The sequence below is a fragment of the Populus euphratica genome, unplaced genomic scaffold (assembly GCF_000495115.2).
Source record: "Populus euphratica unplaced genomic scaffold, PopEup_1.0 scaffold320.1, whole genome shotgun sequence".
NCBI classification, from domain to species: domain Eukaryota; kingdom Viridiplantae; phylum Streptophyta; class Magnoliopsida; order Malpighiales; family Salicaceae; genus Populus; species Populus euphratica.
In genome coordinates this window covers 168,532-183,212 of record NW_011500208.1, presented here as the reverse complement: position 1 = coordinate 183,212, position 14,681 = coordinate 168,532, and the positions used below count along the sequence as shown (strand labels likewise).

Below are 14,681 nucleotides of genomic sequence, written 5' to 3'. Positions count from 1 at the left end.
CATTAAGGGTCTTTTAAATATTTTTATTTTCCAAGCATAATTAAATGACTAAATTTCCTTAAAAGGAACAAGAATAAAACTTCCTGGGCTTTTTTATTTATTTATTTTTTTTATAATAAAGTTGATTTAAAAGCAATTACAAGATTAAAGCATCATTCTTAAGGGTTTTTTCATCTTTTCATCTTGGTTTTTTTTTATCATAGTCAAGTTGATTTAGGATTAATTTGGTATTTCACAAATATAAAATATTAATAGAAAGAAAAAGTGGTTGGACAAAGTATGAGAGTGTCCTACCATTTATATTTCATATTCAACTTAATCTTTATTCTTTTGATAGCTATTTATTTTATCTTTTTTTATTGATTTTTTCTTTAATTTCTTAATCAATTATTATGTTTGATTTTTATATCAAATTTGGTTTTTATTCTTTTTATATTTTTACATCCTTAAATGAATTAAATTTTATTTTAATTTTATCTCTCATCATTTGATTTTAATTTATTTTTGTGTCGAATTTAACCCAATTCTTTTTACTTATGTTTGTTTTGTTTTAGATCTTTATTTTATTGCATTTTTTTAAAAATATTCATTCCTCGACATTTATTTTATTGGGCTACAAGTTTTGAAAGTTAACATGAGTTGACTTTGATCTATTTTTTTGTTCTTTTATAAAATTATTTTTTTCAATTTCATAATTCAATATTTGATTTTTGTAGAATTGATCTTCATGCTTGTTTTTTTTCTCTTTTGTTTTTAAAGGATTATCCAAATTTTACACTTATGATCACAAGGTTGACAGGTTAACACAGGTTGACTTTTTTTTTTTTTAGTTTCATGCCTCAATATTTTTTTTATTGAGAATTTTGCTTTGTTATTTTTTTAGGTTTGCCTTTTATGTGATCAATTTTGATCTCATAGCCACAATCATAAGTTTCAAATGTTAAAATTGGTTGGCCTTGATATATTTTATGTCATTTTTTAAAAATTATTTATTTTTCAATCTTGGCCTTGATATATTTTATGTCATTTTTTTAAAATTATTTATTTTTCAATCTCAACCTTCAACATTTATTTTTGTATGACTTTGTCTTTGTATTTCTTTTCTTACTTTTATTTCTATGAGGTTATCTCAATCATGTTCCTATAGTCGTAGGGTTAGTGGGTTAACTAGGGTTTACTCAGATTTTTTTTCATAGGTTTTTTTAGATTTTTTAAGTTTTGTACCTTGATATTTTTTTATTCAGAATTTTGCTTCATTATTTTTTTAGATTTTCCTTTTACACAGTAAGTTTAAAGCGCATGCAGTACTATTTATTTTTTTATTTCAATTTTAACTCTTATTTTTTAATTATTATTTTTTATTTTGAATTATTTTTCAATTTTATCCTTTAACATTTATTTTTTTTAAGAATTAGTCTTCATGTTTTTTTTTCCACATGGTTATCTCGATTATGTGTATGATTGTAGGATTAATGAGTTAGCATAGGTTGACCCTGATATTTTCTTTTATAATTTTTTTCAGTTTAATCATTTAACATTGAGTTGTTTTAAAGTTGAACTCTATAGTTTGATTCGGTTTGCTTTCATTTGTGATTATTTTTTTTTTACTTTTTATTGGCAGAGATAATCATTTGATCAAATAAAATTTTTTAACAAAAAACTAAAAAAGATGGTGCTTTTACCAAGCATCACCTTACAAAATATTATCAATTGTAATTATTTTTTATCTGTCCTTTTTCTTTCTTTCTTTTTAAATCTATGTTTTTTTTTTCTAATTTCATTCTTTAACGTCTGATTTACTAGAGATTGGACTTCATGACTTGTTGTGTTTGGTTTTTTATGTGGTTATCCCAATCTCCTGACTTGTGTCGCAGGTTTAACAAGTTAACGTGGTTAACTCAAGTTTTTTAAAAATAAATTGCATTTTTTTTCAACTTAATCCTTCAACATTGGTTTTTATTATGAATTAAACTTCTTAATTAGTTTTAGTTTGCTTTGTATGAGGATTTTTCGATCTCATAACCTAAATCATAAGTTTTACAGGTTAACCTGGATAGATTCATATCGTTTTTCTATGTCCTGTTTTTAGAATGAATTTTTCCAATTTCATCCAGTAAGAAATGAATAACTGAGAATTGAGTTTCATAATTTATTTAAATTTAATTTTTATGGGGTTATCCAAATTTTAAGACTCGAGTTGTGGGTTTTACAAGTTAATCTAAATTGACTTGAGACATTTTTTTATTTACTTTATATAAGATTTTCTCAATTTCATAACCTAAGTCAAGAGTTTGATGGGTTAATTTGGGTTGACTTTGGTTTCCTTTGTGTTTTTTTTAATTGATTTCTTTTTAATTTTATCATTTAATATAAAGTTGATTAGGAAGTAAGCTTTATAATTTGTTTTGATTTATGTCTATTTGATTTATTAATTTGCATGCAATTCTATTCAAACACTTAAAGTAGAATTATTTTGGATGAATTTTATATATATAAAAACATTGAAAGATTCATATTAAAATTTATATAAATAATTTATCTTTGAATGGAATAAAAAGATAAATTTGATCTTCTTTTTTGAAAGCTAGTTATAGGATATTATTTTATTGTCATTTATCAAGAGATAAATTGGTCATAAAGACAAATGTTACCATACTCCACATACCCCCTCAATCCGAGTTTAAAACATCGTCAATAACCATGCCGTTATTCTTTATATATGCATTGAATTATTAAGGCTTTAAAATTGTTAGTGTTTATAGATAAGTTTTGCATGGCAATGATTACATGGATTTTTTTTTTGGCTAATAAACACCCATCCATCTATAATAAAAGGAGATGAAAAATAAAATCATCAATGAAGTTGAAGTGCATAATGAGTATTTGATGAGAAAATACAATAAAATTACTAAATTAGATAAAATATAATTCATAGAATACCATTTTTGTGGTGTCTTCCTCTCTCTTATAATAGTAAAAAAGTTGCAAGTGCTTGCTTGCCCAACCAAGAAAACTTCCCTAAGTGGCTGACAAAAAATACCAGGAAGTTATTATAGAGCTCATCCCTGTAGAGGTTGCATGCATTGAAAAGAAAGGGGGCAAGAAAGATGTGAGAAGAAACCTTCGAAGTTCCAATATTTGCAATTCATTCAAAGATGAGGCAACTTTTCTTGAATTTAAATTACTATGCTTTTTTGTTTTTATTGATATGTTTTAAGATAAAAGGCTTGCTTAAGCCAAGAATCCATAAAAAAAATAAAAGAAAAAAACATGTTCAACAATACAAATAAAATCTTTTATTTTCCTACAAGTATAACTTACCAATTATCGTATTCTTAACTATATCAAAACATAATGGTCATTTTTTTTTTAATTTCCATCTCACCCAAAATCAATATCATCAAAACCACACCTTCTTGAATAATATAAAATCTCGAAAATGGAATAGTTTGGATTACATGAAATAGGGGGAGAATGATTTGAAGACAATTTTAAAGTTGAAATGTGCCATAAGCCCATTACTCCTCATGAAATAAATCAGAGAATTATAAGTGTGTAACAGTTCTCTCTTTTGTATTGGTGTTTTGTGAATGGATAATGTTTTAAATTGGGTTTGCAATTTAGTGGCTTGTGTTGAAAAAGGGTGTAATTGAAAGGAACGGAAACTGAGATTCTTGTTGAATGAAATAACTTTAACTAACAGGGACTTAATTGAAAAGAAGAAAAAAATTATGGGTAGAATCGAGGTTGCTGGGGCCTCCAATTGCTAAACTAATAGCTTTAGGACACTCAATATACATTTATTCTTATAAGAACTTCTACGTATAAACTGGAACAAATATTCAAGTTTAAAAATGGATGCAATTTAAAATTTAAAAGTAAATCTGGACTGGATTGTAATAGTTGTAAATTTGCTGTCTCTTCTTCTTCAAAACGCCGGCGTTTTAGAAGCTCTCCAAGCATGATCCCGGGTCCCAACCCGTTCATTCCCACGTGGTTTGAGAGGGAGACGCTGCTGCCTCCCCAAATCCCCTTCTTCAATCTTCCAGATTTCTTACAGGGTGTCTCTGTCGTTTTGGTCGATAAAAACGAGACCAAAAGGAGAAGGAAAAACACAGAGGAAGGCCGATGATGGCGGTGGCGGCAGTCAGACTTCGAGGTTCAGAAGCCTTCTTTATTGGGTCCCAAATTCAGCGATGCCAAATGAAAATAATGGGTATGATTCTTCCATCACTGTTGTCTAGCAACCACTCCAACTCCATTTCTTCTTCTAGAAGTAACAGTAGCAGTAGCAGTAGATATAAACTCAAAAATGATGATGCTTCTTCTTCTTTCAGAAACATTGATGTTGCCCTTGCTTCTTTCAATCAAATGCTTCTTAGGAAACCCCTGCCTTGTATCATCCAATTCAATAAATTATTATCTTCAATTGTCAAAATGAGACAGTATTACGATGCTGTGATTTCTCTTTCCAAACAAATGGAATTAGCTGGGCTCTCTCCTAATACTTATACGCTTAATATCTTGATTAATTGCTTCTGCCAGTTGCAAAATGTTGATCTTGGGTTCTCTGTCTTGGCTAAAGTCATTAAACTTGGTCTTCAACCCACTATTGTCACATTTACCACATTAATAAATGGGCTTAGTAAGGTGGGTAAATTTGCCCAAGCCGTGGAATTATTTGATGACATGGTGGCAAGAGGGTGTCAACCTGATGACTACACTTATACTACGATTATCAATGGCTTATGTAAGATTGGGGAAACTGCTGTGGCTGCTGGATTGTTTAAGAAAATGGAAGAGGCTGGCTGCCAGCTGAATGTGGTGACATATAGCACACTCATCCACTGTCTTTGCAAATACAGGCGGGTGAATGATGCTTTAGATATCTTCTCTTATATGAAGGCTAAAGACATTTCCCCAACAATTTTCACTTACACCTCTTTGATCCAGGGCTTGTGCAATTTCAGCCGATGGAAGGAGGCTTCGGCATTGCTAAATGAAATGATGAGTTTGAATATCATGCCAAATGTTGTCACCTTCAACGTGCTAGTTGATACATTTTGTAAAGAAGGCAAGGTTTTAGTGGCTGAAGGTGTGTTAAAAACAATGACTGAAATGGGTGTGGAGCCTGATGTAGTGACTTACAATTCATTGATGTATGGATATTCCATATGGACAGAAGTTGTTGAAGCTAGAAAGCTTTTTGATGTTATGATAACCAAGGGTTGTAAACCTGATGTTTTTAGTTACAGCATCCTAATTAATGGATATTGTAAGGCCAAAAGGATAGATGAGGCCAAGCAACTTTTTAATGAAATGATTCATCAAGGCTCAACTCCGAACAATGTTAGTTACAACACTCTTATTCATGGATTGTGCCAATTAGGCAGACTTAGGGAAGCACAAGATCTTTTCAAGAATATGCACACTAATGGCAACCTCCCAAATTTATATACTTATGCAATATTGCTTGATGGCTTTTGCAAACAAGGGTATCTTGGTAAGGCATTGAGATTGTTTCGAGCAATGCAAAGTACTTACTTGAAGCCTAATTTGGTGATGTATAACATCCTAGTTAATGCCATGTGCAAATCCGGGAATCTTAAAGATGCAAGGGAACTGTTTTCAGAACTCTTTGTCAATGGGTTGCAGCCTAATGTTCAGATATACACTACAATAATAAATGGACTTTGTAAAGAAGGATTGTTAGATGAAGCATTGGAAGCTTTCCGAAATATGGAAGAGGATGGCTGCCCTCCAGATGAATTTTCTTATAATGTTATTATCCGAGGATTTCTCCAGCACAAGGATGAATCAAGGGCAGTGCATCTTATTGGTGAAATGAGAGACAGAGGTTTCATTGCAGATGCGGGAACCACAGCTTGGTAGAAGATCTGTTATCTATCCTGTTCTGAAGAAGTATCTAGGCTTACTTGAAGTCCTCATGGTGAAAAGGCGTGTCAATTTATCACGCTGCTACTTCACGCTGCAAATATTAGGTAGCGTTTTTTCTTCTCTAGTTATTTTATTGCTAATTCAGCCTTGTCAAAATCTTGGTTAATATATTGTTAGTTCAGTCTTGTCAAAATCTTGACAATGACACCAGTAACTTGCTTTTGTTTCACAAATCATAATACCTGTTTTGGACTAGCATTCAGCTTTCTGGGTTATACATGCACATTTATGTTTGTCAATAAATATGTGTGGAATTGAGTTAAAGTGATGAACCTATTCAATTTTCTCATTAGTTATTAGACTTGTGTAAAATTTTCATCATTTTGGGTTAACTTCAAAAATTCTTTTCTTAAAGCAAACAAGACATAATTTAAGTGCTATTGCATGTAAAATGTTCTCAATAACTGTTGCCTTATGGATGCAGGGGGATGCTACCCCCAATTCTGCAAATGAGAAACAAATAAATACGCAAGCAACCCTGGTGAGTTTGGATTATTTTGCGTTTCTTATTTTGGCTTTTGGATCTTTTTTTTCTGTTTGCAAAGTTGGGTAATATGTGTTTTCATGGTTGAATGTGTATGGTATAATTCCATGAAAGAGCATCAGATCTTCATTTTTAGTGTTGTACAGCTGAATTTCATGATGCTTGATGATAATGATAGCCAACAGGTAATTGGAATTCAATGGTGAAGTTTTATTCTAATTTTTATTATAATTGGATAGGTGGTATCATTCGCATGTGAATAAATCAGAGATTCTCCAGTGTGGTTGTTTTAGCAAATTGACCAGTTAATATGCTCAGCACTCAATATAATCCTTCATTGCTAAGTTTTCTAGAAAAATAGAATCGGAGAAGGCAGGCTGGAAGCCAGTTTTTCTGGATGCCAATGGATCAATCTTTCCAAAGTAAACTTCTTTAATTTTACCCAATGGATCAATCTTTCCAAAGTAAACTTGACTTCTTTAATTTTACTTGTTGCTGTTGTGATGTACACCTCTTCCATTTTGACTTATTCAAAATCTTAATGCATAAAAGGGCATCAATTTTTTTTTTTTTTTTTTGCATAACTGGTAAGACCTCCAAGTACCTCCACAGCAGCAAACCTCTATTTTTCCTCCTTTTGCGAGTAACATAAGCCACTGCTATTACTTAGCCTCCTCTGTTTCTCTCATGTGAATTTCTCTGTGATGTTTTTGCTTTAGTTTCATCAATAAAACTAAAGATTATGAGCAAGCTTTTTAAGTGGGAAAAGCTGCAAACTTGTGAAACCAATCAGAGTACAACATTTACTCCTTCCAATTTCATCTGATCTCTTTTGGATTCCCAATTTGTTTATGCCCCACACCTTAGAGAGTTGATAAAATAGAAAATAGGAATCAACGTTGCTGAAATTATAAAAGCACTAGGGCTTGACTGCTTAGTTCAGTAGTCTAGAATGTACAGTGCAAAATCCCTATAGCACATGAATAAAAGATATTCAAGAACTGATTAGCCGTGCCTTTTGGTTTCACTGTTTTTATTGACTCTAGAGTCGAGACAATGTTGCATTCTTTCTTATTATTATTGTGGGTCCTGGGTTTCTTTCCTATCAAGTCATCAATTAATATTAATACACAAATAATTTTAGGTGTTGCTTTAAAATTCATAGATGATTTTCGGGTTTACTTGGTTGTCATTATATCTTGTCATGTTCTTTTGCTTTATTCACTCCTTCATTTCTTGCTAATCTCACTAATCAAAGTAATTACGTTCTCAGATCTACTTACAATTTCTTAATTTTGTTTCGAGATTTTGTGCAGTGAGAGTGAGAAAACTGGATTCATCATCCTTGTCTCTTGCTATCATAGGTAATTCATTATTCTTCAACCAACTTCCGTTAAAAAAATTAATTTTTTTGCTCAAAAATGAAAAAAAGGAATAATTATGTTTTATATGATTGTGATATTTGTATTAGTGCTAAGTGCAATGTGATGGAGATTGTTTTTGGTATTCAGATAATTGCTCTTTTTTTATTGTTATGAACCTGAGATTTGGAATTTATTGAATTATTTATTGATTGATTTTGTGTGTGAAAGTGGGGGCGCGCGGCGAGTTGAGTGGAGTAAGATTCAGATACCTACTGATGTAGTAGTGGTTCCTTATGATACCTTGGAGTCAGCTCCTGAGGGTAATTGATAATGATCTGAATTTTTATTGCTTTATTTTTAGCCAAACTTGTGTGGTTGTTGATTAAAGTGATTTGAATTTGTTGCAGACCCAGAGGAAACCAAGAAGCTTTTCAACAAGCTTGTTGTTTTGAAGGTTAGTGGAGGTTTGGGTTGGGGACAACAATGGGATGCACTGAATATGTAATCTTTTGTTTGTTATGCTGTCAAATTGCTAGGGAAAAAAAGAAGAAGGTGAATGTCAGATTGGTGACCAGTGTGATGGTTGTTGTTTTTTTGGCTGAAATGACTTGCCCTTTTGTCTGTGGAGCAGAATGGAGGTTTAGGAGATATATATGACATTGAACTTGATTTATGCTGTTGTGTTTCACAGTTCTGGCATAGAAGTTCATAATGGACTGACATTTCTTAACCTTATTGTCATCGAGATTGAGGTGAGTGTTTGTCTCTTCTCTTCTCTTCTGCTTTGATTTTGATTTGGTTCTGTTGTTGCATGGAACCAACTGTTAAAGTTGCTGCAGAATCTTAACAACGAATATGGGTGCAGCGTTCCCTTGTTTCTAATGAACTCATTCAACACTCATGATGATACACAGAAGGTGCTTGATCCTTACATCTGTTGTTTCTTTGTTTTCAGAAATGATGAGTTACAATTTTAGAATGGCTAATAATGACAAGGTTAATCTTGCTATCAGGAAGTGAATGGAGTCAGTTCTTCAGCTAGAAACTGAAGCTGGAGCAGCAATTAGGGTACTTGATGCTCATCACACATTTGATGCATTTTTTCCTCATCTACCAGTTCTGACCGTGCAATTGGTATAAATGTACCTCGATCTTGATTCCCTCCAGTGAAGGCTTCTTCAGATCTGCTTCTTGTTCAGGTTGCTTTCTTTTCTTTCACTGCCATTGGATCTTGGAGAGCTGTTTGCAACTCGCTTAACTCATTAGGTTGCCACTTTTGCAGTCTGATCTTTTTTACTTTAGTTTATGGCTTTGTCATCCGAAATCCAGCTAGAACAAATCCTGCAAATCCTTCTATCCAATTGGGGCCAGAATTTAAGAAGGTAAATTTTTTTTTGATAATCAAGTATTCTTGAGAGATTTTTTTTTTGTTATTATTATTATTATTATTGATATTTTTTCCTCCTGGCAGGTTGCCAACTTCTTGAGCTGATCTAAGCTAATCCATAGCATCATTGAGCTTGATAGTCGTAAGGTGGCTGGTGATGTATGGTTCCGTGCTGATATTACTCTCAAGGTATTACATGTTCTTTTGTTGCCTTTTTGATGCTCACTATTTAACCATTTGCTCCCATGTATGTCTGCCCTTGGATGTGTGTATTTTGGAAAATTAGTAGATGAAGTTGCAAGTGCATGAAATTTTACTAACTTGAATACCTTTTTTTTTTTCAAAAAGTAAATATTAAAATGATGTGATTATATAATCTGAGTTAACTTGCTAAATCAGATCTTACTTGATAAATACTTGGCATTTCCACTAGGAGATCTCTTGGAGGGATATTGAGATGAGGAAGATATATCATTCATTGTATAGTCCAAAATTTTGTTTGGCTGCGGTTAAATCATAGAATATTAACAAAATTAATCAAAGAATATTAAAAAATTTGAGTGCAATTCAATTTTTATTCTAGTAACACAAAAAAAGTTTTGAAATAAGCCTAGAAAAGCTCATTAAGAAGAGAGATTGGTTCTTGAGAAAGGTGTGCCTATGCGATTTGCCTTTAGCAATCCCTTTTAATGGGATTTGGAAATTAATCTTTATTGAAGTCTCTTACTCTTCTAAGAAGTCCATCAGGATATATTTTTTTTTTTTTGAAAGTGTTCAAAATGCAAAGTGCAAAACAGTATTAAAAACGATTTATAAAGGCATTTTGATGGTAACCAATTTCCTTAAGTATTAAATCCTTTGCATTATAAGAAATATTAATCAGTGGTTTATCTCTATTGATGCTAAATATAGCGTGAAATATTTTCAAATAAATAAACACAAATAATTAATTAAAGAGATGATATATAAGAAAGAAGAAAATAAATAAATAAAACATCCCCATCATCCATCAAAGAAAAAAACACTCAAATGTCTTTCTCTTGCAATGCAAGACCATCATCCTGGAGATGAAAGTGTTTTAAAACAACTAGACTGGCAGCCAAAAGTTGAGCAGAAGTAGCAGCTGATTATTTTTGTGTTTCAGTTTCTAGGCAGAATCATATGATAAGAAACTAATTTCTCAACAACAGCATCACCAATGCTTAACCCAAATTAGAGCAATTCAAAGCAGCCTTAATTTTGAGAACCGTGGTGCTGATAAGGGTATTGACTGTTGCCACAGATTCCATGTTGAGTTCTGTGGAGGATGTGGCATTAGGGCCAGCGACCAGAATTTGGAAAGCTACTGTAAGAAGTGAACCTCCCGAGTCTGCCCCAGTAGAACTTGTGGAAGTAGAACTGTCCCCTCCTGTGTCTGGATGGCCATCGCCAGATATTACAAAACCTGATGGAAGTATGGGAATGATCGATGAGTCTGCACCGTCTATCACCATGTTCATGGCTGGAATGTCAAGTGGAGCATATACCACCATTGATCCTGAAGAGTCCGTGCAGCTCTCTTGAAGTATCAGCATGTTGTTCTCAGTAGGAATGAAAGGCTGCTTTAATTTGAAAGGAAAAACAATCAAAGAATTGCACAAGTAAACTTGCTGAAAATGAATCAAGACACTGTTGCTGTAAGCCTTTTGGCTATAGTTTATACTGCATCAGAATATGAGAGAAAGGAAGAGAAATTACGCGAGTAATGGATATGCAGTTCCCTGGATTAGTCCCGTTGGAAATGTGTGAAATCACATGCACTGGATTGCTATTGGACAGAACATCCCACTGTTAGAGAAAATGACAGGAAATACTATTTGTTACATTGCTATATATATCCGAAAGAGTGAAATATGTACGTATTTATTGATCACAGAATGAATCATGTTATTTTTCATAAACCTGAATTCGTGATCTCTCATCTTTGAAGAAGTTAAACACAATCTGAGGTGAGAGTGGAAGCCAGAGAGAAGTAGCAGCACTAACAACCATGCCAACCGGCTGCCCTTGTTCTGTGTTCTTACGAATAGCCACCCGAACCCCACTATTGTTCACTTCAGAGAATTGAGGGAAATCCAGTTTTCCTGACATACCCAAACTTGCAAAAAAGATCTTCACCATCCTGTGGGCTAGGTTTACTATGCTCTTTCTACCCTCAGGTGAAGTGATCACTGAGCAATGGAAGATGTTAAAGCAACAGTATTGCATAAAATTGGTGTCAAAGTAATGGAAAGGCAAAAAACTGATGATTGTCACCTCCTCCAAAGTCTCGAGCAGCTGCAGTTTCCTCCTTGTAGAAAGCTAACCTCTCACAAATCCTCCGGAGACTAGCAATCCATCGTTCTGCTCCATAAGCAGATCTTCCGCATATGAGATCTCTGTAAAGGCGATGAGTTTGAGTTCTATCATCCACCTCCACATGTTCTACCCAAGTTACCTATCAAGTTTGTGTGATGCAAAATCAGTCTCACACACGATTCACTTAAAATTGACATGAGTTATTGTTATAGACAATTTCAGATATTCTAATATTATGCAATGATTCTAATCTAAACTATTCTTGCAATCTTTAAGTCATCTTTTGTTGGTAGCTCATGGAGATGCATACAAACGCTTGCTTTGTGCTTATGACAGAAAAGGATCATCCTGCATATGACATTATCAGCGATGAAAAAATTGGTATCGAATAAATGGGGGTCTGCAGACGTGCTTGTTTTAGATATTGCATCTACGAAACATTTATAGTAGCCATGCTCATTAATTAATATGAACATTACACTAAATGCAGACGTCAAAATATTCTGTAAACAAGAGAATAGAGATGCCAGGCTCCATTCCAATTATAGTTCATTGATTAATTGACAAATGTGCATCAGAACTTTTTCGTTGTTCGTCAGAATCGATAACATTTGATAACTGTAAAGCTCAGCCACAATCAGCCCTAATCTGTGCTATGAACAAGCGTGCTATGGTTAATCTAGAGCAAGTAATTCTCAGAAGTAAAACTTGCTCAATCATTTGATCATTTCGGGTATAGAGATGCAGTAACTACTCACCTTGGAACATCCATTAGACTTATCTTGGATCATGCATCCAGAAGGAAGCCGCCAAGCGCGGGAAGGGAAACCATCTCTCATGAAGTCATACGATATATCTGCTATCACCCACTCCCCAGGATCAAGTTGCTGACAAAGACGAAGGAAGTAAAACTCCCTAGGTGGAACCAAGGGCGACAGTATGTGCATTTGTTCATACATCTGCATTTAACCCTTTCACTCCATTAGTACACAGCTCAAGACCTAACAAAATTTAAGGAACGATAGATATTTATTAGCTACTCAACATACCATCTGCAAGGAACCATTTCGGTTTCCTGCCGTTCCAGCTTCAAGTACTAGAATTGTCCTGGCCTTGGTAACGATTGTCGGAAAAAGATCTATCCATTTATTCTGTAAAATCAAAGCAAATAGTTAAACTTGTTGCCTCTTTAGCAACAGAATATGGTCTGATCTTACAGTGTGGAAAGTAAGAGCGCACTAACTGCATCCAAAAACATGTCAACCAGGTCCATTCCAGGCATGATCACCATTGCTGAATCTTTGGATGATTCGACACGAGCATTAGCACTTTTGAAGTGACTGTCCCTGGGGTATAGTTTCTCATAGCCGACATGATCAAGGATGTATCTTCCATCAGATGGGGACTTGATCCACAGAGGCTCATTAACTCGCAAAAGCCTGACCAGCTCATCAGCTGCACTGGCAGCAGTCTCAGCCATGAGCGCCTTTTCCATATCTAGAATTCCTCTACGTCTATAAACCAATGGACTGTTGTCCAGTCCTGGATTCCGTTCCAGATCAATGCCAGGGTTTGTCGTCAATACGCCATCTGAAGATCCAGCTCCAAGTGTCAACGAATCAATCTGTGAAATTGATTTTCCTATGTACTTGTTAAGAAGGGTAGATACTTTTTCATGCTGCACAACAATCATAATAATCATCAATAAAAAAAAAATCATTAAGACTCCCGAAACTCAAACATTTATGCATCATTAAAAAGAAAAGGCCTAATAGAGAACGAGGAAATATTTAGAAAGGGAACTTCGTTGAAATAATCCAAACTAGCCTCTTCTTTCAACCGAGCATTTTCCTGCTTTAGTTTCTGCAAACTACGTTGGCGTTCTTCTTCTCCGAAGGGAGGGCCTCCACAAGCTGGGCAGATCACATTCTTCAGTGCCTCTATGATTGCCAGATTTTCACATTGAATCCTCTCATTTTCTAACCGAAGAACTGAATTATCTGCTCGCTCACTCTGCGCCTGCGAAATGGATCAGAAGGTGCAAAAGCATCAGTACATTATTAAGGGATACAATGTATTCAAACACAAGGTTTTAGACTCACGAGTACCTTTTTCTGAGTCCTTTTGTTTTGAAACCAGAACTTGATCTGTTTAGCCTCAAGCCCTAATTCCCTACTCAACTGGCGCCGCTGGTTTTCATCCGGATGAGGACATTCCTTGAAAAATCTTCATCAGAGTAACAAAACCACAAACTTTCAAACGCAGAAAATGAAGGTGGGGGGTGGAAGGACGGACCTTTTTGAAGAAACATCAAATATTCTTACAGGATGCATATTAAAAATCCATTGCAGTTCTCACATTAACTAAGCCAAGTGAATGAATTAAGGAATCAAGCAATCCAAACAAAACAATCAAGGACCGAACTAACATGTAGGAAAATTGATTTATCAGGAAAAAAAATGAATGCATCAACAGAAGAAGTAAACAATCTCCATCAAAAACACCATCATCAATCTGAAAAGGGGAAAAATCCTCTTCCATTCACAGAAAAATAAAATAGACCTCTCATGTCGAGTGAAATGACTTTATCCAAAAGCCGCTCAATAATGAAGACCTTACCAACAAAGAGCAAGCCAAGAGTGAAAACACCAAAATTTATAGATTTCCTCGTGAATATCAACAAAAGCTTCCACAGTAATCATTGGCTGGAGAAACTATGAATCAATCAAAAGAACATATCAAAATAGCCAAACACAAACCATATAAAAAACAACAACAAATGCAACATATAAAGATCAAAATCTTGTTTTTATATTATGCTTAAAGAACATATATAAAACGTAGTGCTTGAAAAGAGAATGATGCTAGTCTTATACTTTTCAAGCTGCTGAATCTGCTGATTAGAATGGCGATGGTAACCCTTCTTTCCCTTATTTCTAGAGTTAGAAGCTGCTTCATGTTCATCGCCCGAAGCGCCACCATTGTTTCCCATTGAAAGCTCCATTATTTTCCTCTTACTGGCAAAAATATTATCACTACAAGTCTCCCTTCTTGGTATGCAGGCTAGTAATGAACAATCTATGATTATATATCAGATATTGTGCATGTATAGCCCAACAACTCAATTCCAAATAAGGACAGAAAATGATCA

The 14,681-nt window shown here is 34.0% G+C and overlaps 2 protein-coding genes across 4 annotated transcripts in view; one reads left to right on the top strand and one right to left on the bottom strand.

Annotated features, from left to right (window-relative positions):
- The window catches only part of LOC105112064 (pentatricopeptide repeat-containing protein At1g62930, chloroplastic-like), a 17,823-nt gene extending 7,399 nt beyond the window's left edge, over nt 1-10,424 (top strand). The window contains exons 1-10 of one of the 3 annotated variants that reach the window (XM_011007631.1): nt 3,955-6,002; nt 6,383-6,439; nt 8,035-8,126; nt 8,214-8,358; nt 8,438-8,558; nt 8,646-8,723; nt 8,820-9,005; nt 9,089-9,188; nt 9,278-9,382; nt 10,338-10,424. In XM_011007631.1, coding sequence (XP_011005933.1) covers nt 4,129-5,892 — 1,764 coding nt within the window. In that variant the 5' untranslated portion in view covers nt 3,955-4,128 and the 3' untranslated portion in view covers nt 5,893-6,002; nt 6,383-6,439; nt 8,035-8,126; ... (5 more) ...; nt 9,278-9,382; nt 10,338-10,424. Of the gene's footprint in view, nt 1-3,954; nt 6,267-6,382; nt 6,440-8,034; nt 8,127-8,213; nt 8,359-8,437; nt 8,559-8,645; nt 8,724-8,819; nt 9,006-9,088; nt 9,189-9,277; nt 9,383-10,337 lie in introns of those variants that run through there. The other 2 variants (XM_011007629.1, XM_011007630.1) reach the window with 2 other exon arrangements.
- On the bottom strand, nt 10,375-14,681 carry LOC105112067 (homeobox-leucine zipper protein ROC8-like). The gene is made up of 10 exons (XM_011007635.1): nt 14,407-14,681; nt 13,639-13,756; nt 13,358-13,549; nt 12,774-13,208; nt 12,580-12,681; nt 12,289-12,489; nt 11,489-11,669; nt 11,123-11,403; nt 10,931-11,020; nt 10,375-10,899 (listed from the first exon to the last, which is right to left on the bottom strand). Exons 1-10 carry the CDS (start codon nt 14,532-14,534, stop codon nt 10,396-10,398), a joined length of 2,232 nt encoding a protein of 743 aa, XP_011005937.1. The 5' UTR covers nt 14,535-14,681; the 3' UTR covers nt 10,375-10,395.